This window comes from Colletotrichum abscissum (genome assembly GCF_030869225.1).
Source record: "Colletotrichum abscissum strain IMI 504890 chromosome Unknown Scaffold_9.1, whole genome shotgun sequence".
Lineage (NCBI taxonomy): Eukaryota > Fungi > Ascomycota > Sordariomycetes > Glomerellales > Glomerellaceae > Colletotrichum > Colletotrichum abscissum.
This window is the reverse complement of record NW_026850536.1, coordinates 1,176,195-1,198,301: the sequence shown is the minus strand read 5'-3', so window position 1 is coordinate 1,198,301 and position 22,107 is coordinate 1,176,195. Positions and strand designations below refer to the sequence as shown.

Sequence of the window (22,107 nt, the reverse complement as noted above, 5' to 3'; positions counted from 1 at the left end):
AGTGGGAATCGACCCCAATCGAAACCTGGTACCAAGCTGCAAGCTTGAAGCACCAACCTCTCTCTCTCTCTCTCTCTCTCTCTTCCATTTCCTCTCTTCCAGGACTCCTCCTCATACGAACATGGCATTCTGACCCATTGGCCACTGGATACCACGTTCAACACAGCCCTTTTCTTCTGCTGGGGGTTGTATGGCTTGACTACGAGTCCATGGCTGCATTGGGTTGCTGCCACCGAGCCTATAAACCCGCCAGACCAACCCAGAAAAGAAGCAGAAGAAGCAAAAGAAGAAGAAAAGGGCGCCATTGGCCGTTGGAAACCACCGAATACCTACCGTACCATTCCTTACCATGCTCCCGTACATAACCAGGGGCCAGGGGCCAGGGGCCGAGGGGTTGCGAAAAGAAGCATAAGGCAAGGTAGTGCCTGGGTGCCTTGCTCGCCGCAATTACACACAGCGCCCACACATCCGAACTCCGTAGGTACCGTCCGACTACTTTTTGGGTACGGAGTACGGAGTACTGCGTAAGGCACGTACGTACTATGGATTGTCGCTTCTCAGAGCCTCTGAGGTCATGATGTTTTCTTTCTCATGCTCGTCAGCCATGACCACAACGAAGTCTTACTTACCCGATGCAACTTCACCAATCCAACAAGCCATCAAATGCCTTGTCTTGCTCCCGCCTGTCTCTCCTCTCTCTCCAAGTCCCAAGTCTCACAGGACCAGCAGAAGAAAAGAAAGTCAACAGGGTTTCGTGCCGGTCCATGTCATGCCTTTCCCCTCCTTCCCCTGATCCTGAGCCATCCGCTGCCCAAGGCACCGCGAGCTATGAGATCACAAATAGCTTCTCGAGTCCCTCTTCAAATTGAGACCTGCACCTCTCATTCGGCATCTCCCTGCCAGTCCCTGAACCTGAACCTGAGCCTGCAAGGCCCTCGTGGCCCTCTTGCTCGGCTGTAACCTGTATCCGTGGATAGGTAGGCCATTGATGATGTCCATGTTCATCTCTCAGATGCACATCCATAGTGCCTCGCTTGATTCGCCCACTGGCACATCACCGTCTTTGCCGTAGTCCAACTGTCGGCGCCAATCACCATCTTCTTGTCAGACACTAGCAAAGTGACCCGAGATGTGGCTTCTTTAGCCCAGAAACCTTCGCTACCAGGCCAAATCGCCAGTCCGTCACAAATTTTCTCCATAGCACTGGCCACGCGACAAGGGGGGCATCTATGCAAGGGCCACGCCCAATCAGCTTCTCCCACAAACCACTCGACGACGAGGGGCACCCAAGGGAAGCATTGCTTGGTCCACCGTCCGATAGCTGAAAGGTCCCAGGCACACAGGCACGATAGGCTGAAGGGTCCCTGAGACGGGGAAGGCCAAGCCTCGACTCGAGGGCTTAATAACGGACGACTCCTCTTGAACCCCTGGATGCGCTGGAGCTTGCTGGGAATGGCCCAGGGACGGAAACATTGGCCGAGCTGTGAATCTGTGAGGCAGGCGGCGGCGGCGGCGGGAATGCGGGTAGGCGGGCATTGATTGTCACGGTCCCATCCAGCTGAACACTCTTAATATTGCCATGCCCACGAGACCAAGCAGTATCAGGAGGTTGGCTCGCACTTTGTAGAATAAGAATCGACAGTCTTTGATAAACCCAGAGCTCCGTTCGTGCATCACAATCTGGTCTTTTCATCTTCAGCTGCTCCTGATTCCTGAGATAAATGATTAGTATGTCAAGTCCGTGTGAACCTGTAAAGCAGTCCGCAAATATGAGCACACTCTGTCGCCTAGCAAAACGTCGCATCGTCTTTGAACGTGCAGACTTCCTTGGGGTTTGATCCGGTCAAATTCATGCTCATGCAGACGCAACAGCGGGCTGCCGTGCGGCCCCCGATGGCATTTTCTGACTCCGTTGGCCGACCAAAAGAAACGGGCGATGTGTCACGTCGACGCCAGGCGGCCCAAATATCCATACATAATACGGAGTACGTTACCGTGGAAATGTGTTGACGACCAACGGGCAGCAACTGAAGTTAGAATGGGCGAGACTTGCTGCCCGAGAACCATTTCGCTTCCCGATGCTGATGCCCGCAGGCTGCGGCACATGCAGGATGATTGCCGCTGGTATTGTCCGCTGCACGTGTGGCCTGGAAATATCCGAATACATCAATCCCAGTTCACGCTTCAAATGAGCCAGCATCGAATGCCGTCGATCGACAGTTCTCGACTTAACGCTGTCATATCTCGCAACCGTCGCAATGGCGTCTTGCATTTTTCTGCAAGCAGCCAGTGGTTGAGAGCGTCTGTAATAGTTTTTTCTGACCATTCATGACCATTTGATGAAGTTGACTGCCATCGAGGACGCCGTTGACCCTGTCGGCCCTGACCGCGTGATGGCATCGCATTCAATACGTGGGTTTAATCACCAACGCCAGGTGCCCCAGCCTGGCTTGCCAAGGTGAGATCATGGTGAAGGTGAGAAAAGAAAGTAATGGACGGTAATGCTCGGCACTCGCGGTGGAGCAGGTGATTGAAAGACAACTTGTCGAGGGTTTCAACTCTGCCACGCTTGTACGAGAAACGAGCCATGGCGAAGAAATCGATGGTACTGCCAGTCCAAAGTCGTTCGCAGAGACTGGCTCCCTTTTAAGGAGGCAACGCTGGCTCATTATTCGGTTGAATCTGCACCGCTTGCCATTCTCGCGAGTACCACTCGAACCCTAGGACATTGGCTCTGGCCACAATTCGATGATGCTAATCGCTTATTTTGCTTCTATTTTCATCAGCAAACACGGGCATGGGGGTGGAGCGCCGCCTGCAGGCAAAGAAGCGGCCCAGGTAGGATCAGAGTGGGTATCCGCCGGTGGTGGAGAGCCAGGACTGGCGTGAAGGTCCGAGACCGAAGCTGCGGTGAAACCCTCCAAACCGCCCGGAGAGGCCAGCTGTCCCGTAATCTAGGCCCGGTGCCTTTGCTGGATCGCTAGCAAAGAGGTCCGGTGATTGTTTCGGATGCTGATCCGGTCTCACTACGGCAGTGACGGCGTGGCTCACCACCATGGCTAGAGGGAAAAGCTGAGGCAGACAGTGGCGATCTCTCTCTCCTTCATGTTATCGCCGGCCGGCATCATGGAAGCAGCGGACTTTGGGACGGGCCCGGCGCACCGTGATGCCGTCGACTGTTGGGCTCCACTCCACGGACAGTGTGCAGACAGGGACGGCCGGGAGAGTTGGGGTGGTGGGTGGTTGAGACAGCGGGCCTATTGAGGCACACAGGTTCCGCGTATTCGTGTTCGGTTTTGGATTCTCTACCAGTCCGATAGGTATCCCAGTTGACAGTAAAACGCCTCGCCGTTGATGATCATCATACCTACGCGAACACAATACGTCGACTCCCGAGATGAAGGCTTTGGAGAAAACGTGTTCGAGAAGCATTGAGGTACGGCCCGCGTGGATCACCGCTGCGCCCTGGCGCCGCTCGGAGTGATCTGAGATTGTTAGGCCGAGTCGCCGTGTCATTAAGCAGAAGCTTGGGTCGTCGGAGGCTTCGGCCGAAATAAATGTGGCTGTCATTGATGAAGACGTGGCCTGAAATGGACTGCGTCAGTTCCTTGCGACGGAACCCGAGGCACCGGGCAGCCGCGGAATGGGCCAGCGTTAAAGGCAACTCATGTATGTAGACTGATGGGAGAAGTCAACGGTGTCAGGACTGAGACAGGTGATGCAGAGTACTGCGTCGAGTACACTACAGATGCCAAGGAGCCGTCCGCACCCATACTCCATCCGTATGCAGTAGATCGTAGTACAGTAAAGGCGTATTCGTAGTTTCGAACGCAGTAGATAGTCAGTTGGGTATCCTCGTGCCAGAACTGACCGCAGCACCTAGAGTAAAGTCGTTGACTGTTGGAGTCGTTAACTGTTGGAGGCTTGGAGGACATGACACAACAACTGCCGTGGTGCCGTGGCGAGGCGGCATGAAGTGTGGGCTGGGCTCGTTATCGGTCTCGCGGGGTTTCCCTGCGCCAGCTTAGGCTTGTGGCAGTGACCATGTGGGCTACCGTCGTCACTCGTGTGCCAACCCAATCGAATGGTGTAGAAGCGGAGAAAGAGAATAGGAGAACGGGGACTGCTACTGCGGTGTCATCAACGATGAATGATTCAATGAACCACCCGAGTCAGACGCACCGTCCCCTTGTTGGCATACCGCAGGGTGAGATGTACTCCGTACGGGTAGGATAGTCCACTACCTACCTGGAGTGTTGGCGAGCTGTCCTGATTCCTGAATTCTTATTATGGACGTAGGAGCGGTCCGTCGACGCCTCATCAGACCACCTTTCAGAAGCTTGTAGTCTGTAGAGAACAGCGGTCTGTTCTTTACCATAGACGCTGTGAGAGTGTATGGTTGTGAGAGCTTACGGCCATGTGGTGTGGCTGGCAGCAAAAGAGAGTTGCTTGTTCGATGGTAGGCTTCTGCCGGTTTCCAGTCTACGATTGCCGTACCATGCAAAAAAGACTGCCCTGACCGTCAATAAGGTGGAAGCAGTGAGTGGAAGGTAAATCATAAAGTTTCCGCGGTGGGACCCAGGCGTGGAGATATCTCGGCACCGACCCCTCGGGATCCGCTGGTCGAAGCTCCAAGTCCGTCTTCTCCATTCTGAGTGGTTTACTCCAGAATGACTAAGCATATAACCGAGAAGACCGTGCGTCTGGCGTGTACGTATCGAATGTTTGGCGGGGGGACGGTACATGGCAGCGGCAAGAACCTAACACCACGCAGAAGGTAAGGGGTAGGTACTGTGTAGAGAGAACGGTGGAAGGTGCGGACTATTACCTGCCCAGGAATTGACCCGTGGTTTCCTCGTTCTCAGTCTTGGGGCGGACTACCAAGAATTATGGAAGAGGAAGGAAGAAAAGGCTGACAGTCCGCGCCGAAGCGGTGCGGTAGGGACACTCACTAGGTACCTTACCTTATGGAAGGCTGGAAGCTACCAAGGAGTACGTAGAGGAATTTCCCTTGCACAGAGGAAGGCACATATGGAAGGTACCTACTCCGTACAGACGGGAGGAAATTGAGCAATGGCTTTCCGCCGAGAGTGGGACAGAAAATGGAAGGAAGGCCAGCTCGCTTTCGACTCGGAACGGTCCTGCCAAATCCTGGAACCAGAGCTTGCCAAAACCGACCCGACTAGAAGGTGGAGAGCCCTTACTACGTAGGTTCCTTCCAGATTGCTCCAGGCTCTGAGGCGCGGAATGCATCCAAGTATCCGAACCTTTCCTTGCCTTCCTTGCCTTGCCTCATTACGAATATTCGTACATGACATTATTACACAGTAACATTGTTCCCCAAGGTAAGGTACTCCATTAGGCGGTTGTTCGCAAGGAAGAAGACCAAGTCAGCCCAGCGCAGTGTCCACTAGCCATGACCATCCCCGAGCCATGCCGTTGAATGCAACATGCCCGCCGGTCCCTTATCGCACTTCCGATCCAAAGTTCCGTCCGTTTCCTCGTGTGCTCCATGCGGCCTACCCGCCCCGGCCTGCGTGCTTGTCCCAGTGTCCTCATCAACTTGCGTCGAACGAGACGAGAGACTTCTGCAGCGCACCAACAAACCCCGTCGTCTCTTTTTACTTTCTCTTGGCCTTGCCCTCTCCGACCCTTACTCTTACTCTTATTCTCACTCCCTCCTTCTAAGCCCTTCTTCTCAAATTCCTCCAGCCTCCGCCGTTCCTATTTCTTCCCGCTGACTGTTCGTCCCGAATCCGCTTATTATTCACTATCCTTTCTCTTTCCTCTACTCCGTACCGCAGTCGGCGACATCTACGACGCAATACTCCCCGACACTCTCACACCTCACTTATTCTTCCTCCCGCGCTCTCCCACTATTCAGTCGTCCCAGGCTCAACTTTGCCTGTGTGGTTCCGCCCGTGCCTTTCCCAACTGGGGGTCTCGGCGTCCTTTGCACAGACCGGTAAGCCCAAGTATTCTTCTCCTTTGCCCGTGGACCCTAAACCCCCGTCACCCCATCCCAGTGCTTTGGTCTACCTACCTAGGTGTCAGCCTTTGGTAACACGCTGTACTATGTACACTACACTACCAAAATGGTTGCGCTGCGACTGGATACGACATACTGCGTATAGGTAGTGTACAGTGCAAGGTCAAGTCAGGCCGTCATTGGCGGCGCCGGGACTGCTGGCACTGGTGCGTGTCCGAAACTCGGCATCACACTGTTTCCACTCTCCCCGACCGACGGGCTAAATCCTGGGTCTGACGGTCTGACCAGACTTCCCTTCTGGTTTTACCCACATCTTCCTCCTCCTCCTCCTCCACCACCGCAATCCACCATCTCTTCCTCCCGGCCAATTGTCGAATCACCCCCGCTGATCCCATGTGAACACGATTGCAGTATTCCGCTCCGTACCTTACCTCACCTTACCTCACGAGGCTTGAATTTCTCCAACTTCCTCCAACAACCGCCACTTCCCGCGGCTGTTAGATCCCCCCCTAAATAGTCGCCTATTCACGGCTGTCAACTCGGCAATCCCACTCGCGTTTCTGGGTCGGTGATTCTTCATCTTCATCGCTCGCTTGCGACTTTTTTTACCTCCTTGCAGCAACCCCGCCAAACCTCCCTACTGCAACACAAACACCTCTCGCTGTCGCGCATCATCTCGGAATTGTCAGTGCTTCCGAGCCGCAACCCTTCCGAGCAGTCCAGTTGAGTCCGACGGCCCAACATGGCGGAACTCGACACGCTGGACATCGTCGTCCTGGCCGTCATCCTCTTGGGTACGGCCGCCTACTTCACAAAGGGCAAATACTGGGGAGTAGTCAAGGACCCCTATGCCAACGCCTTTGCCAACGCCAATGGCGCCAAGGCCGGCAAGACAAGAAACATCATCGAGAAGATGGATGAGTCGGGAAAGAACTGCATCGTCTTCTATGGATCCCAGACTGGTACCGCCGAGGACTACGCCTCGAGACTCGCAAAGGAAGGCAAGAGCCGCTTCGGTCTCGAGACCATGGTCGCCGACTTGGAGGACTACGACTACGATAACCTCGATTCCATCCCCAGCGACAAGGTCGTCATGTTTGTTCTCGCCACCTACGGTGAGGGCGAGCCCACCGATAACGCCGTCGATTTCTACGAATTCATCACCGGCGAGGACGTCTCCTTCTCCGAGGGCAACGACCCCGCCTTGGACAACCTCAACTTTGTCGCCTTCGGTCTCGGTAACAACACCTACGAGCACTACAATTCCATGGTTCGCAACGTCACAAAGGCTCTCGTGAAGCTCGGCGCACACAAGATCGGCGAGGCTGGCGAGGGTGACGATGGCGCCGGTACCATGGAAGAGGATTTCCTGGCCTGGAAGGACCCCATGTGGGCTGCTCTCGCCGAGAAGATGGGTCTGGAGGAGCGCGAGGCTGTCTACGAGCCCACCTTCAGCATTCTCGAGCGCGAGGGTCTCGACGCTTCGTCCGCCGAGGTCTACGTCGGAGAGCCGAACAAGATGCATCTTGAGGGTACCGCCAAGGGCCCCTTCAACGCCCACAACCCCTACATCGCCCCCATTGCCGAGTCCAAGGAGCTCTTCAGCGTCAAGGACAGAAACTGCCTGCACCTCGAAGTCGACATCAGCGGATCCAACTTGTCCTACCAGACCGGTGACCACATTGCCATCTGGCCCACGAACCCCGGTGAAGAGGTTGACCGCTTCCTTGACCTTGTCGGACTTACTGAGCAGAGACACTCGGTCGTCAGCGTCAAGGCCCTCGAGCCTACCGCCAAGGTCCCCTTCCCCACGCCCACCACCTACGATGCCATTGTTCGCTACCACCTCGAGATCTGCGCCCCCGTTTCCCGCCAGTTCATTTCCACCCTCGCCGCCTTCGCTCCCAGCGAAGACATCAAGGCCGAGATGGTCAAGCTCGGAGGCGACAAGGAGCTCTTCCACGAGAAGACTGGTGCTCACTTCTACAACATTGTTCGGTTCTTGGACTCTGTCAGCGGCGGTCAAAAGTGGACCAACATCCCCTTCTCCGCGTGGATTGAAGGCCTCACCAAGCTCCAGCCCCGTTACTACTCCATCTCCTCCTCGTCCCTGGTCCAGCCCAAGAAGATCTCCATTACCGCCGTGGTCGAGAACCAGACGATCCCTGGCCGCGGCGATCCGTTCCGTGGTGTCGCTACAAACTATCTCCTCGCTCTGAAGCAGAAGCAGAACAACGACCCCGAGCCTACCGCCTTTGGACTGACCTACGAGATTACTGGCCCCAGAAACAAGTACGACGGTATCCACGTGCCCGTCCACGTCCGCCATTCCAACTTCAAGCTGCCTTCCGATCCCTCCAAGCCCGTCATCTGCATTGGTCCCGGTACCGGTGCTGCCCCCTTCCGCGGTTTCATTCAGGAGAGAGCCAAGTTGGCTCGCGATGGCGCCGATGTTGGTCAGACGATTCTCTTCTTCGGATGCCGCAAGTCGACCGAGGACTTTTTGTACAAGGATGAGTGGGAGGTAAGCAAACTTCACAAGCAAGCTTTTGCACGTTCCATGACGCGAGGCTAACCATTGTAACAGCAATACAAGAAGGATCTCGGCGACAAGTTCGAACTCATCACCGCTTTCTCCCGCGAGGGCCCCAAGAAGGTCTACGTTCAGCACCGTCTCAAGGAGCGCTCCAAGGAGATCAACGAGCTTCTCGAGAAGAAGGCCTACTTCTACGTCTGTGGTGACGCCGCCAACATGGCTCGTGAGGTCAACACCGTTCTGGGCCAGATTCTGGCGGAGCAGCGTGGCATCTCTGAGGCCAAGGCCGAGGAGATTGTCAAGAACATGAGAGCAGCCAACCAATACCAGGTACGCCGGATTCTATATTCTCACAACAGCTTCGTGACCAATGCTAACAAATACCTCAGGAGGATGTCTGGTCATAGAGTCGGTCTGTCTTATGCGACACGGAGTATGGGATCTAGACGGAAAACGGAGAAGGCATCTACGCCCTCTTATAGAGGCGCGAAACTTTGTGCGTGCGTGGGATGTGTGTGTATAGATGTGCGCACGTCTTCTATATCAGCATAGGGCGGCGTATGTTGTGCATATTGGATCGGGATGACCGGAGTAATGTCTCGGGGAAACCCACACCTACCTAAACCCATCCCACCGACCTCTTTGCAGGCAGATCGCGCAGACGGGGTTCTTCTTTGAAACTATTCTACATTAAAGCAACGTTGGGCAGGCAGGCATGATGACGAGCGGACAAGGGGATTGGCTTGGTTGCTTGACTTGGGTTTTCAACTTGGCATATAACTTGTCTATTTTCTTGTTCCTATGCCGTTATCCTCTCGTCGCGTATGCCGCTGGACTGTCGGTTGGTCTTTTATTCTTTTGGAGTTTGTACTGCAGATAATGATTCGTTCAGAGTATAGACAGTTCATCTTCCAAAGTTCTCATGATGTGCCAAATGTGATGTACCATGAGCCCAGACACCCAAGTCTTTATATTGAAAAGCATTGTGGTATCTTGGGAATGACTACCGGGGTCCAACCAGACCGGGCCAAACTCAACCGAAGCCATCTGGTGCGGCCATCTGTGACGAGATGCTGGTGACACGGATAGTGGCAGCAATTTTACGGTCGCCATGGCGTGATTTGCCTTTGTGGTGGTTGATCTCTTCCCCTTCCTAATCGAGCAGGGACATATATCATCCTCTTCTTGACGCAAACTTGGGACCCCGTCACTTTTGGTCAGTAATCAATAATTGAATCGGAAAAGCTGGACAGATCGGGGAACACCAAGCCGCCGTCCTCCCGTGCCGCCGTGCGGCAGAGAATCAAATAATCCTTACCTCGCAATCAGTCAGCATATCCAACAACAGGTTCGAACACCCTGCCATAACCCCTCCCCCGGTTTCCCTGGACCAATCTGAACTTCCGACAAAAGACAAACCCGGAGTGGAGGAGGAAAGAGACACTGAGGTGGTGAACCAGGAACGGGGCAGAGACGTGATTCAATCCCCCTTCCCTCCCCCCACCCCGCAAACATCCCAAGATACGGATGGGCACTGCCTGCCGAGCGGAGGATCGACTCGGTGACCGGGGTCAGACGATGGCACTAAACCAGAAACTGCTCTCCGAGTGCGAGCTTTCGCTTCCCCTTCCCGTCCGTCTCCCCACGGCCTTATTTTACGGATACCGTCAACCACACGAGAGTCGTTGTCAAGGGCCAGGGCGCCGATGACGACCAACACACCTGCTGCCAATGCTGCTCCCCACGGGTGACTTTCTCGATCCGAACGGCGGCAACGGCGTCTCGGGTATCTCACACGATCAAGGAAAGACAAACAATGAGCAAACATGGGGGGGGGGGGGGGGGCTCGGAGGATCATTCACCTGCAGAATCTTGGAAGGAGGGGGGTGATAAGACGGCTGAGGCCAGATCCTCTCTCCATCTGCTCACAAAGAAACGTGATATCGCATCCCCCTCTCAATATTCTCCTCCGGCCGGGGCATCTTGCAGTGTTTGTGCGACTAAATTTCATCATCGCTTTGCCGGTTCTTAGAGGTTCGGCAGAAGCCGCGACTTGTCTTGGTGGTGGAGGAAAGAATCGAGACATGACAAGCCGGCATGACCTGCATGACGGCCGAAGCAAGGCGCAAAAACAAAAAGGCACTTTCAAGTCGGCGTGAGTGACTGACTGGCCTGCACTCCTTCGGATCATCGCCCATGTCTGAGCCCAATTTGCCGTCTTTCCACGACATGAGTGTCAGTCACCAATCGGTCTCATTGTCTGAGTTGAAACGGGCACCAAGGGAGTGTACTTTAATGAAAGTTGCGCAATCGAAACCGTCTGATTCGTGAGAGCAGAAAGGCTGGTGCGAAATGGGAACAACTTTCGAGAATCAAATGCTCCGTACGCCTGTAACGCCTTGCTTGCTGCAGGCTGCAGCAACAAGCCGATGTTTGCCTTTTGGTCCTGGTCTGCCGCTGCAAGATCCGATCTCCGCCCCAGCCAACCTGCAACCTTTGTCCTTGACAGCCCGGACTTTGCTTACCGCCATTTTGGACGACGGAGATCTCAAAGGATCCAGTCACATCGATTGTCGTTTTGCAGAAAAAAATTGGCTGCTCGATCCTCGACTCCAGAGTCCAGACACCGCTTGGCAGCCACAAGAGCAGGCAGTTCGTTCTGAGCTTCACACTACCCGCCCGAGCCTGGGTCTGATTTTCTGAAGCGATTCCTCTGGGCAAGTCCAAAAGTTCGGACCAGACGACGCGGTTGAAATTGTCATGAGAGCCGGGATGAGGAGCAGGTCGGCGAAAATGTGGAGGCTTTCATCACCACAGCTTCAGCCTCAACTCTTTTGCGACCTCACAGAAAGAGTGTTCCTCGCCATGGATATGAACCACCAAGAGGCCGCAAAAGAAACCAGAGGAGGGTCCCTTGCAAATCTGAGAGTCGAGTTCGTCTCGTCATGTGCGTGAAAAAGCGGCGCGGTCTTATGCCACCCACCCCACGACATTGCTTTTTCCTCGTCGGCACTAGCAGGGAACGAGCATGTTAGTCCTCGGTTCTGGGCCAAACACGCTTCGCCTTCTGGATGTGATTTCCATAGGTATTCTTCTGCTCCTTCTGTGGGTGTTCGCCGTTGGTTGTTGACGCCAGCACTGGGGCCTCGTGGCTCGACCGGGTTGTGATCTCTCGGAATGCCGTCAACGGGCAACGGCAGGCAGCCTCCCTGGCTGGTCGTTCGTCAGCACTGTTTCGAAAACACCAAGAAAGACACACCCGGAGAGAAGATATGAAATTCGCACAACCTCGGAGATGGCAACGACAGTATGCCCTGCGTATCGAAATTGGTCTCAGGTACCCGCCACGCCACGTCGGGTTACTCGACACTGCTGCCCGCGCCAACACTCCAGATCACGCCAGCCACAGACTATCGTGAGATGCAAGCCGCACACTTTCTAATCCGAACCCGGCTAGGTTCTGTTTCGTCTTCAAGTGAGTGATTCTCAACAAAAAAAGGAAAGCCAGGTCCCGCTTCGCTGGCTGTGGACGAACCGCCGTCTTCCGTTCCCCAAACTGCAGACATCCTCTGCTTAGAATCCAACACCTTCTTTGACAAGTTGGTTCAAAGACTTCATCTCAGAAGTTCTATGGATCCCTGATCCTGGGGCACCGAGACTTCCAGAAGTCAGCTGGCCAGTCAACGCCCAGTATACACCTCCGACGTGGTGGGTGGTGAGCATCGGGATGTCTGCCAAAGTGAGTGCTGAGTGCGTCGCGGTTGCCGGCAGCCATTGCCCCCCCCCCCCCCCCCCGTCGAACACACACATCCATGATGAGTATCGATCTCAGACTCAGGCACATCAGGTCACCCGCTGGGCCTAAGACTGGCCGCTTCAAAAAGAGAGACATCAGGCAGCCCGACTTTTTCTGAACCCTCGGCCGGACGGCCTCTCCTTCTCGACGCTAACCCTGTCTCAGAGATCAGTGGGAAGAAAAGAAACAAGTTGAGTGGATCAGCACTCTATGACAACCACGCTTGGCTGCAGGGCAAGGATAGCGGACTGCACAGAAACCGAAAGAGCAGCTTCCATAAAGACGAGCAGAGATCCCCTCTCAGCCGCCGGAGAATCGCCCCTATTTTCTTTCGAAATGGCAATCAGATAGATCTTCTCCTCTTATCCGACGACTTTTTTCGTGGTAGAATCGTTACCCTGGTATTCTTAGGACAAACGGACGGTGCATGACGGTTGCATTTTGATATCGGAGTTTCCTTGTCGGTTTGGGTACTTGCAGCTTCGTCTTTGGAGGCATTCGTTGAGGAACCGGTTCAACGCAGTCACTTCATTGCGAATTCCCCCGCAGACATCGATATCGTCGGCCAGTGACAGCTTGAAGGCGTTGGTTCTCGACAATCCAAAGGACAGCCTGGGCTGGAGTTCTGGAAACACGGTTTGGTCAGCCCCATGAATTCGCACTGCTTAGAGATACTAATACAACTTGCAGACTCGCTCAAATATTAGCGACATCCTTGGCGACAGATTTCTCAACGGTATCAGCACCTTTGGTTGATCGAGAATAGGCGCAGCGAACCAGGCAGCCGAAGGAAGACTATTCGCAGATCCAAAGAAGGGACCAACTCGCTATCTCCCCCGCAGCACGTCAAGCAGCAGCTACCGAGTATTGTCTTCTGCAAGAAGACAGGGTCGACCACTTTTCAGCAAAGCAGGAACATCACTCAAGATTGTGCGAGGCTTTCAACCGACGAAGGAAGAGCAAGGTGATATTGTCTATCGGTCATCGCCACGGCTTGCTCGAGGCAATCGTTCCGCTGTAGATCATCGTCGACTGTTTCCCTCTGCTGTGTAATTTCCCTCCTCAATTCAGGAGAGAACGTCGTCAGATCAACAACTTTTTGGAAGGCTTGAGACCTCGAACAGAAGGAAGAAGCAGTGAGAAGTAGAAGGAAAGGAAACTTGTCCCCACGTCCGGGCATCTTTCCAGTCGCACTTTTAGGTACGTCCCCTTTCTTCCTAGGGTACCTGAACCCCGTCAACCCTTATCGACAAGATGTTCCAAGCTGGAAGGCAGGAATGAGCTCTACCTCTTTGCTACGAGGAAGTTGCTAACATTGGGAAAGTAGTACGGCACATCTTCTAGTACTGGCAGCTGATACCCGCCGGGCCTTTCCCCCCGGTCCGAACTGACGGGGCCACCACTTTGCCTCCCGGGTGTCATCACCTTCTCTGCTTACATCGTCACTGGTCTTGTTCTTCCTCTCAAGCACATCATCTCTTTCCCACACTCAGACGCCTTTTCAACCTCTCCTTCCAGCCTTCAACAGATCCAACAAACGTGGGCTGCAAAGGAAGGTAAAGGAAAGGAAAGCATCCTTAGGTACGTCTCGTCATCTACTCGTCCTTTATCTTCTGCCAATGGCCCAACTTCGCTTTCGTTTCCTCCATCTTCTTCTCTCTTTTTCTTGACCACAGCATCACCACCACACTTCTTCAACCCACCACACAGTCTCTTTGACTCCGACTGCTCCCGATAGCTTGTTCCATCCTTTTACTGATCACTCGCTTCTTCACAGAGTCTTTGGTAACAACATTTCCCATTGTTGACGTTGTTCGAGTCTACGTCTGTGGTTCCAAGCCGCTGTTCAATATCCAGACGACAAAGGCAAGTTTGGGCCTTACCGCCACACTCCACGCAAACCATCCCATGCCCTGCTTGTCTTTGACAGCATCACATTCTTCCCTCTCCAATAGTGTCACCTATTGGCGGTCTGATCATTTGGTTGCATGCACCCAAGTTGGTGGAGGTCATTCCGATCTTGCAGATTTCCTCGCCATTTCCCTCAGCTCTGCCAGCCTGTTCATCACAATTCATTCCTTACGCAAACTTCATTCGCTGACCAGCACACAGTCCCGATTCGCAGTAATCCCGATCCAACTCTTCTTTTCAACCCTTGGAACCCATTGACATCGTTCCTGTAAGTACGATATTGCGTCCTTCCCAAACGCGGACTTCGCGTCCGTTTCCCATCATGGCACTCGCCCCAGTGCCTTGCGACTTCTTTTTGACGCAGGCGAAAGCTTTTGGCACCCTTCTGACTGATGTTCAAGACTTCGGACTTGACTATGTCTTATCAGACTCACACCATGGATCCCAAGCACTCCGTCGCCTATGCTGGGCCCGGCAATCACGCCAGCCAGTTCCCTGAGAACCAGATGCCCAACATGATGGGCAGCGTTGACGCCTTGAATGGTGCCATCGGTCAATTCCAAAACATGACCTTGGGTAACGGCATGTCCCACAACGTTGGCGGTATGGGACAAATGGCGACCGGCCATCCGTACATGATTCCCCAGGACTACATTCTGGCTCCTCATCTGCCTTCTGCTCTGGGTATGGACCACCTCTCTCAGGGTCCGTACGGACCGAGTGGCTACTTGGCTGCGCCTGGGCAATTCAGTCCCTACGTTCCCTACCCCATGATGCCTTTCACCCCCGGTCGCGCTATGAGTGGCAACTCGGCTCTCCAGGACCGCACCAACCGCGGTCGCAACGACGTGCCAGGTCTTGAGAATCGTCGTCACAGTGGTGGTTCTTACACCACCACCGAATCTGCTCCTACGACTCCTTTCTACAGCGGTGCCGGCAAGAATGACAAGGGCCCCCGCGTTGCTGCCCTTGATGGTTCAACCTACACCACGCCTTCTCCCCAGCAGCTTGTTGGCGGCAACATTTTCGTTGAACCTGCTGCCAAGCACGGCGTCATCACGATCCCGGTCGACCGCAACTTGGAAGAGATCCTCAAGCAGGACCCTCCCGTCCCCAAGGCCGTTCCTGCCGTTTTCACCCCTGCCACCCAGATGAAGACCCTGGATCAGAGTTTAGAGAATAGGATCCCGGGCAACCGCAATGTTTACATTCGCGGTCTTCATCCGACTACTGATGATGAGCTCTTGTACCGCTTCGCCTCCCGCTTTGGCGAGGTGGAGACATCCAAAGCCATCATTGACACGTCTACTGGTGCTTGCAAAGGGTATGTTGGTTCGAGTTCCCTTTTCTTTCCTCTTCGCTGATGATCAAGCAGGTTTGGCTTTGCCAAGTTCTTCGACGTCCGCGACTCGGAGATGTGTATCCGGGGCTTCCATCGTCTCGGATACGAGGTCGGCTTTGCTCGTGTATGTTCTGATCTGCAACTACCCACTGTTCAGCCCCCATTGTCTGACCTGTTTTGCAGGAATCTTTCAACTCTCGCCTCAAGGCCGAGGGCGATGAGGGTTCAACCAACCTCTACATCTCCAACCTCCCCAAGAGCCTGACGGAGAATGTGAGTTTGCACTTGACATATTCTGTGATGTTGATTTGCTCAATACTGACACCTCCAGGACCTTGGCGATATCTTCAGAGGTTATCACATCATGTCGTCCAAGATCCTGCGTGACAGCATGGGCAACAGCCGCGGTGTTGGCTTCGCTCGGTAAGCGACTTCCGAGCACTCGTGAATGCCGTATTCTAACTGATCCAGTTTTGAATCCCGCGATGTTTGCGATGCCGTCATTAAGCAGTTCAACGGCATCCCCATCGGCGAGGAGGGCATGGTGATGAACATTCGCTATGCCGACACTGCTGGTCAAAAGGAACTCAAGCGAGTCACTGCTGAGCGCCGCCAGTTCCGTACCAACGAGTACAACATCGGCGCCTACGGTACTCCCTTGGTTGGCATCCAGCCCAATATGTACAATCAGCCGGCCTGGAAACGTGCTCTGCATTCCACACCGAACAGGTGAGCACTCGTCACTCAGGTTATCTCTGATTTCAGCCGCTGACCAAACTCAACAGCTACGCCCCTCGTTCCATGACTGGCGGTCTCGATCGGATGGGCAAGGGGGTCAAGTCTGATGACTACCAGGCGGGCACTGTTCAGGGAAATACCCAGTACGGTGACCATTCTCGCCATTGGAGCATTCTTCTTGACTAACCTGCTTGTTCAGATCACCCGCGGAGACTACCGTTGCCGAGATCTCGTCCGACGACAGTGACGAAGGCGTGACTATCCACGCCGACTCGGCCACGCCCATCATTGTCAGCACCCAGTCGTCCCCGATTTGCAAGAAGGAGAAGAAGTGAATTTGAGTTGTGATGGAATAGGAGCGTCAGCGTATTTTCCGGGTGCATCATTCCTCGTCTTGTTCCGCAGATTTCGGAGTTTCTGCGTTTCAGCACACATGGCAGTATGGTTTTGATCAGGGAACATATTATGCTCTGAGGTAGCTCATACTCTTGATGCGTTCTGTATGAAAGGCGCCAGCTATTAGTTCTTGTACCTTAGTTTTTGGGAGGCAGATCAAAATCGGGACGGCGTACCGCTTTTTTTTGGGCCACAGAATCATGAAGTCGGGAATTATAACATGAAATTTCCAATCACAGAAGATCCATGCTCGCAGTAAATGATTGTGTATCAACAAGCGACAGAAGGATTTATGGAAGTAGTAAAGTGCTTATTATTCGATTCATCAACGGCTCAGGCCTCGTCTGCCACCGTCAACTTTGAGAATTTTTGGGTATCAACTTCATCATCTGCTCTTCCACCTGTCTGCAATTCTTTTCCATCTCCATTTGCCGCTGAGACGCTTGCATTCTCCGCGTCTGGCGCCTCATCGCCTGAGTCTTCCTCCTCTTCGTCGTCTTCCTCGGAGCCGTACTCTTCGTCGTCGTCGTCTTCGCCCACGAACTCGCCCTCCTCGTTCTTGGAAGAGGCCTGTTCCTGAATGGCCTTCTCCAGATCCTTGGCCATCTTCTTTGTGAAGCCAGATGCCGTCAAGGTCGCATCAATTCTTGTGGCACCACCCTTGCCAACCAACTTCTTTGCGTCCTTGTAGAACGGTCCTGGTGTCGTAGGGGTGAACTTGAACCTCTTTTCGAAAAAGCGCTTGATGCAGTTGACATCTCTGTCAAAGTACATTTCTGCGTTCTCATGATCCATCGACACCATTTGGGGGAAGTCAATGACGATGGGTACCAACTTGACGGTCTCCTCATCCCCTTCTTCTGTTGTTGTGACGGATACTTCTTCCTTGATGAGGATATTGAACTCGTTGTAGTCGCCGTGGATAAGCCCATGCTTAGCCAAGCGGAGAAGCAGATCAATCAGCTCAGAATAGAGCAGCGCAGGGTCTGGGACGTTGGATATTTGGCGGAGAGGGAACGAATCGATGAAGGACATAACAATGGTGTGTCGGTTCTGAGCGATAGGTTCGGGCACCGGGAATCCTTCATCTTTCAGTGCCTTCATGAAAGCAAACTCCTTCATTGCGGCGAGCCTGGAAAGATACATCCAGGATCCTGACTGCTTGTTCTTGAGGTAGTCTCGGTTCGATTTGACTGTCCGGAAAGAGATACGACCGAGTCTGTGGATCTTGAGAATGCACTGCACGCCTCTGTCGTCGGCAACCATGACAATGTCGCTCTCCTTGCCAACTCCGACTCTGCTGCCAACGCTGTAGACTTCCTTGCGCGTCGAGTATTGGTGCATCGCGAGATAGTCGAGACCGCCGTAGGTGAGGCGGTATCCATCATACTTGGCTTCCTTGACCTTGGCGATGAGGCCAACCTTGGCGAGATTGGAGATGCAGCGGTGAACTCCGCTTGCGCCGCCACGGAGGCGCGATAATTTCTCGATCAGTGACGTCGGGACCAGCTCGTGGTTCTTGGTGCCTTGTTCAACCTGTAGATCCTGTAAGTGGGCTGCCTGGAGGGGTTATGGAGGGGTAGGGTGAGGGAACGAACTGCTGCGAGGACCTTCCAGTCCTCAGCGGCCAAGTGCCGCAGTGCCTTGGTATCTAAATGCATCTAGAAAGTTGTGCGATCGCAACAATACGTATTTGGAAAAATTGGTCTGGAGTTGAAATTCTTCCCCCAGATCTCAAGGTACTGAATTCGGTGCCCAAGAACCCCTCCATTGGAAAAAAAGCAGCCGGGGTTTGGATGTGCGCTATCGATAAGGTGAATAAGATATGATAAGATAAGCCGGGATGGGGTCATCGACTCCGGCGGTCACGTGGCAGGCTGAACACTCCAAGCCCAGGTGTGTCTGTGCGGCAGGCAGGCCAGGCTCGTACGCAACCGGGGAGCTTCGACTTGTTGCTTAGCTTTACAAAGCTACCATCACCTTCCATCTCCCTCACGAATCACAACCATCCACCACCCTATCCTTCTCTCAACCGCACACCATCGATCCGACGTCCACTCCTTGACGAATTGCACAGACGTACGCGCCGATTCTTGACCAAACTCCCGAGGACCTACCCCACCTATACAGAGTCCACAAACACACGTCAAGATGGCGCAGGACAGCGAGAAGCCTACCGCTGCCGACAAGGGCAAGGGAAAGGCCGTGGAGGAGAGCAAGAAGGAGAAAGCCCAGGTTAACGGCAAGAAGGACGACGAGAAGATTATCGATTGTGAGCGATACGGGTTGTCTTGCGATATTGATGAGGGGCTAACTGTTCGTAGCTGCGGAGGAGCTCAGCGAAGAGGACCAACAGCTGAAGAATGAGCTGGATATGCTCGTCGAGCGCCTCACGGTGCGTTGCGTGATTGAAATGCCAGTAACTTGTGCAAAATGCTAACGTTGGCTCTAGGAATCCGATGCCTCTCTCTACAAGCCGGCCCTCGAGGCCATGAAGAACTTCATCAAGACGTCAACCTCATCAATGACGGCTGTGCCCAAACCGCTGAAGTTCCTGAGACCACACTACGAGACGATGACAAAACTATTCGAGGATTGGCCGACGGGAGAGAACAAGACGTCACTCGCAGATGTTTTGTCAGTGATTGGTATGACGTATTCCGACGAGGACCGACAAGACACTCTCAAGTACCGCCTACTTGCACCGTCATCCGACATTGGATCATGGGGCCACGAGTACACCCGGCATTTGGCTCTGGAGATTGGCGAGGTGTACGGAAAGAGGATAAACGCCGACGAGCCAACAAAGGATCTGGTCGACCTTGCCTTGATTCTCATTCCGCTCTTCTTGCAGAGCAACGCCGAGGCAGATGCTGTGGACTTGATGAGCGAGCTCGAGATCATCGATCAGATCCCCAACCACCTCGACAAGGACACATACGGCCGCGTCTGCCTTTACATGGTCAGTATGGTCAACTTGCTGACTTACCCCGACAACGAGCTCTTCCTCAAGACCGCCCACGACATCTACCTCACATACAAGGAGTACGCCCTGGCAATGACCCTTGCCATTCGCCTTAACGACGTCGAACTCATCAAGGCCGATTTTGAGAAGGCCGAAGATCCCGCATTGAAGAAGCAGCTCGCTTTCCTCATCGCACGGCAACGCATTGTCCTGGATCTTCCCGCAGAGGACGCGGACTCCCAGGCTGTCGTGGAGTGCCTGTCGAATCTTAAGCTGTCCGACCACTTCAAGTCCCTGGGTAAGGAGCTCAACATCCTGGACCCCAAGACTACAGAAGACATCTACAAGAGCCACCTTGAGAGCAGCCGTGTTGCTGGCATGACCAACCTTGATTCAGCTCGCCACAACCTGGCAGCCGCTTTTGTCAACGCCTTTGTAAACGCCGGCTTCGGTAACGACAAGATGATGCTGGTTGAGCAGGACAAGGAAAGCTGGGTATGGAAGACTAAAGGCGACGGCATGATGTCGACTGTGGCCTCTCTGGGTACTCTGTTGCTATGGGATGTTGAGGCTGGTTTGGACAAGATCGACAAGTACACCTATGCCGCGGAGCCCGAGATCTTGGCTGGCTCGATGCTTGCCATTGGTATCATGAACTCCGGAGCGCGTGTTGACTCTGAGCCCGCTTTGGCTCTGTTGGGTGACGAGGACAAGCTGCACCACAAGAACCCTCTTGTCCGAACCGCCAGCATCATGGGCCTGGGTCTCTCCTACGCCGGCTCAAACAACGACTTTACCTTGGAGCTCCTCCTGCCCATCATCACTGATTCTTCCCAGGATATGCAAATTTCCGCCATGGCTGCCCTGGCCTGTGGTCTGATCTTTGTTGGTTCCTCCAACCCCGAAATCAGTGAGGCTATCGTCACAACTCTGCTGGACGATGAACGCAAGAGCCAGCTTACAGACAAGTGGACTCGTTTCCTGGCACTTGGTCTTGGCTTGCTCTTCTTTGGCCGTCAGGAAGAAGTCGACGTCATCCTTGAGACCCTCAAGGCTGTTGACCACCCGATGGCGAAGCCGACGGCCGTGCTGGCTGAGATCTGTGCTTGGGCAGGCACCGGTGCTGTCCTGAAGATCCAGGAGTTGCTCCACATTTGCAACGAGCATATTGAGGATTCAGACGAGAAGAAGGGTGACGAGCTCCTCCAGTCATACGCAGTAATCGGTATCGCACTCGTTGCCATGGGCGAAGATGTGGGCCAGGAGATGGTTCTTCGGCAATTCGGCCATCTGATGCACTACGGCGAGCCCAACATCAGGAGAGCAGTTCCTCTGGCCATGGGTCTGATCAGCCCCAGCAACCCCCAGATGAAGGTCTACGACACGCTCTCCAGATACTCCCACGACAACGACAACGACGTTGCTATCAATGCCATCTTCGCCATGGGTCTCCTGGGTGCGGGTACGAACAACGCCAGACTTGCCCAGCTTCTTAGACAGCTGGCCAGCTTCTACCACCGCGACCAGGAGTCTCTCTTCATGGTGCGCATTGCTCAAGGTCTTTTGCACATGGGCAAGGGTACCATGTCGGTCAACCCCTTCCACACTGACCGCAACGTTCTTTCGCGCGTGTCTACGGGTGGTCTGCTCGCCGTGCTGGTCGCCATGATCGATGCCAAGTCGTTCATCACATCTAACTCACACTACCTGCTCTACTTCCTGGTGACGGCTATGCACCCCCGTTTCTTGGTGACGTTGGACGAGGACCTGAAGCCGTTGAAGGTCAACGTCCGCGTTGGTCAGGCGGTTGATGTTGTCGGCCAAGCGGGTCGGCCCAAGACTATCACCGGCTGGCAAACACAGAGCACGCCGGTTGTTTTGGCGTACGGCGAGCGTGCAGAGCTTGAGGATGAGCAGTACATCAGCTTGAACAGCACACTAGAGGGATTGGTGATCCTCAAGAAGGTACGTTTGAGGATTCGTTATTAATGTGAAGGCGTGCGTTGCTAACTAATTGCAGAACCCCGATTGGGTAGAGGAGAAATAGATGATTTCAGGGTGTTCGGGGGGACCTGGGATCGTAGGTTCAGGCATGGAACTGGGACACGATACACTGTATAGTAATCTTACGTCTGTGAGTGGCATTCGAAATGTCATCAGACAGATGAGATCCCACATCAATAGACGGATCAGCTGCAATGAAGAGGCGTTTTAACGTTTACACATTTTCGAAAAGTGACAATATTCTTGAATGCATATAAATCTTTTGAGATCCCCGGTTAACCGAACGCAAATATGCGAGCCGCAGCCTTGTACGGTTTCGATTTGCACAACCAGGTCAGGCCGAAGCCCGACGGTGCGATGGCCAGCATGCCGGCTATCATCTTTGAACCTGATACGCAAATGAACGTGGTAAAGGAAGTGTGGCATTTTC

The 22,107-nt window shown here is 53.9% G+C and overlaps 6 protein-coding genes across 6 annotated transcripts; 4 read left to right on the top strand and 2 right to left on the bottom strand.

Annotated features, from left to right (window-relative positions):
* Positions 1-3,665: 3,665 nt before the first annotated feature.
* On the bottom strand, positions 3,666-4,878 carry CABS01_04877 (uncharacterized protein; the record flags this gene model as incomplete). The annotated part of the gene is made up of 4 exons (XM_060538247.1): positions 3,666-3,879; positions 4,249-4,383; positions 4,414-4,482; positions 4,829-4,878. Coding segments are annotated over 4 exons (468 nt in total), but the record flags the coding sequence as incomplete, so codon positions are not given.
* A 565-nt stretch (positions 4,879-5,443) lies between these two features.
* On the top strand, positions 5,444-6,490 carry CABS01_04876 (uncharacterized protein; the record flags this gene model as incomplete). The annotated part of the gene is made up of 2 exons (XM_060538246.1): positions 5,444-5,965; positions 6,401-6,490. 2 exons carry the CDS (start codon positions 5,444-5,446, stop codon positions 6,488-6,490), a joined length of 612 nt encoding a protein of 203 aa, XP_060389908.1.
* Positions 6,491-6,731: 241 nt separating this feature from the next.
* On the top strand, positions 6,732-9,077 carry CABS01_04875 (NADPH-cytochrome P450 reductase; the record flags this gene model as incomplete). Its single annotated transcript, XM_060538245.1, has 2 exons — positions 6,732-8,513; positions 8,577-9,077. The coding sequence occupies 2 exons, from the start codon at positions 6,732-6,734 to the stop codon at positions 9,075-9,077; spliced, it is 2,283 nt and encodes a 760-aa protein (XP_060389907.1).
* Positions 9,078-14,669: 5,592 nt separating this feature from the next.
* CABS01_04874 (RNA recognition domain-containing protein) lies at positions 14,670-16,647 on the top strand (the record flags this gene model as incomplete). Its single annotated transcript, XM_060538244.1, has 7 exons — positions 14,670-15,556; positions 15,608-15,698; positions 15,758-15,847; positions 15,906-15,997; positions 16,046-16,303; positions 16,360-16,455; positions 16,512-16,647. The coding sequence occupies 7 exons, from the start codon at positions 14,670-14,672 to the stop codon at positions 16,645-16,647; spliced, it is 1,650 nt and encodes a 549-aa protein (XP_060389906.1).
* Positions 16,648-17,041: 394 nt separating this feature from the next.
* CABS01_04873 (RIO1 family protein) lies at positions 17,042-18,369 on the bottom strand (the record flags this gene model as incomplete). Its single annotated transcript, XM_060538243.1, has 2 exons — positions 17,042-18,244; positions 18,307-18,369. 2 exons carry the CDS (start codon positions 18,367-18,369, stop codon positions 17,042-17,044), a joined length of 1,266 nt encoding a protein of 421 aa, XP_060389905.1.
* Positions 18,370-18,859: 490 nt separating this feature from the next.
* On the top strand, positions 18,860-21,720 carry CABS01_04872 (proteasome/cyclosome; the record flags this gene model as incomplete). The annotated part of the gene is made up of 4 exons (XM_060538242.1): positions 18,860-18,980; positions 19,033-19,103; positions 19,161-21,638; positions 21,694-21,720. 4 exons carry the CDS (start codon positions 18,860-18,862, stop codon positions 21,718-21,720), a joined length of 2,697 nt encoding a protein of 898 aa, XP_060389904.1.
* Positions 21,721-22,107: the final 387 nt, after the last annotated feature.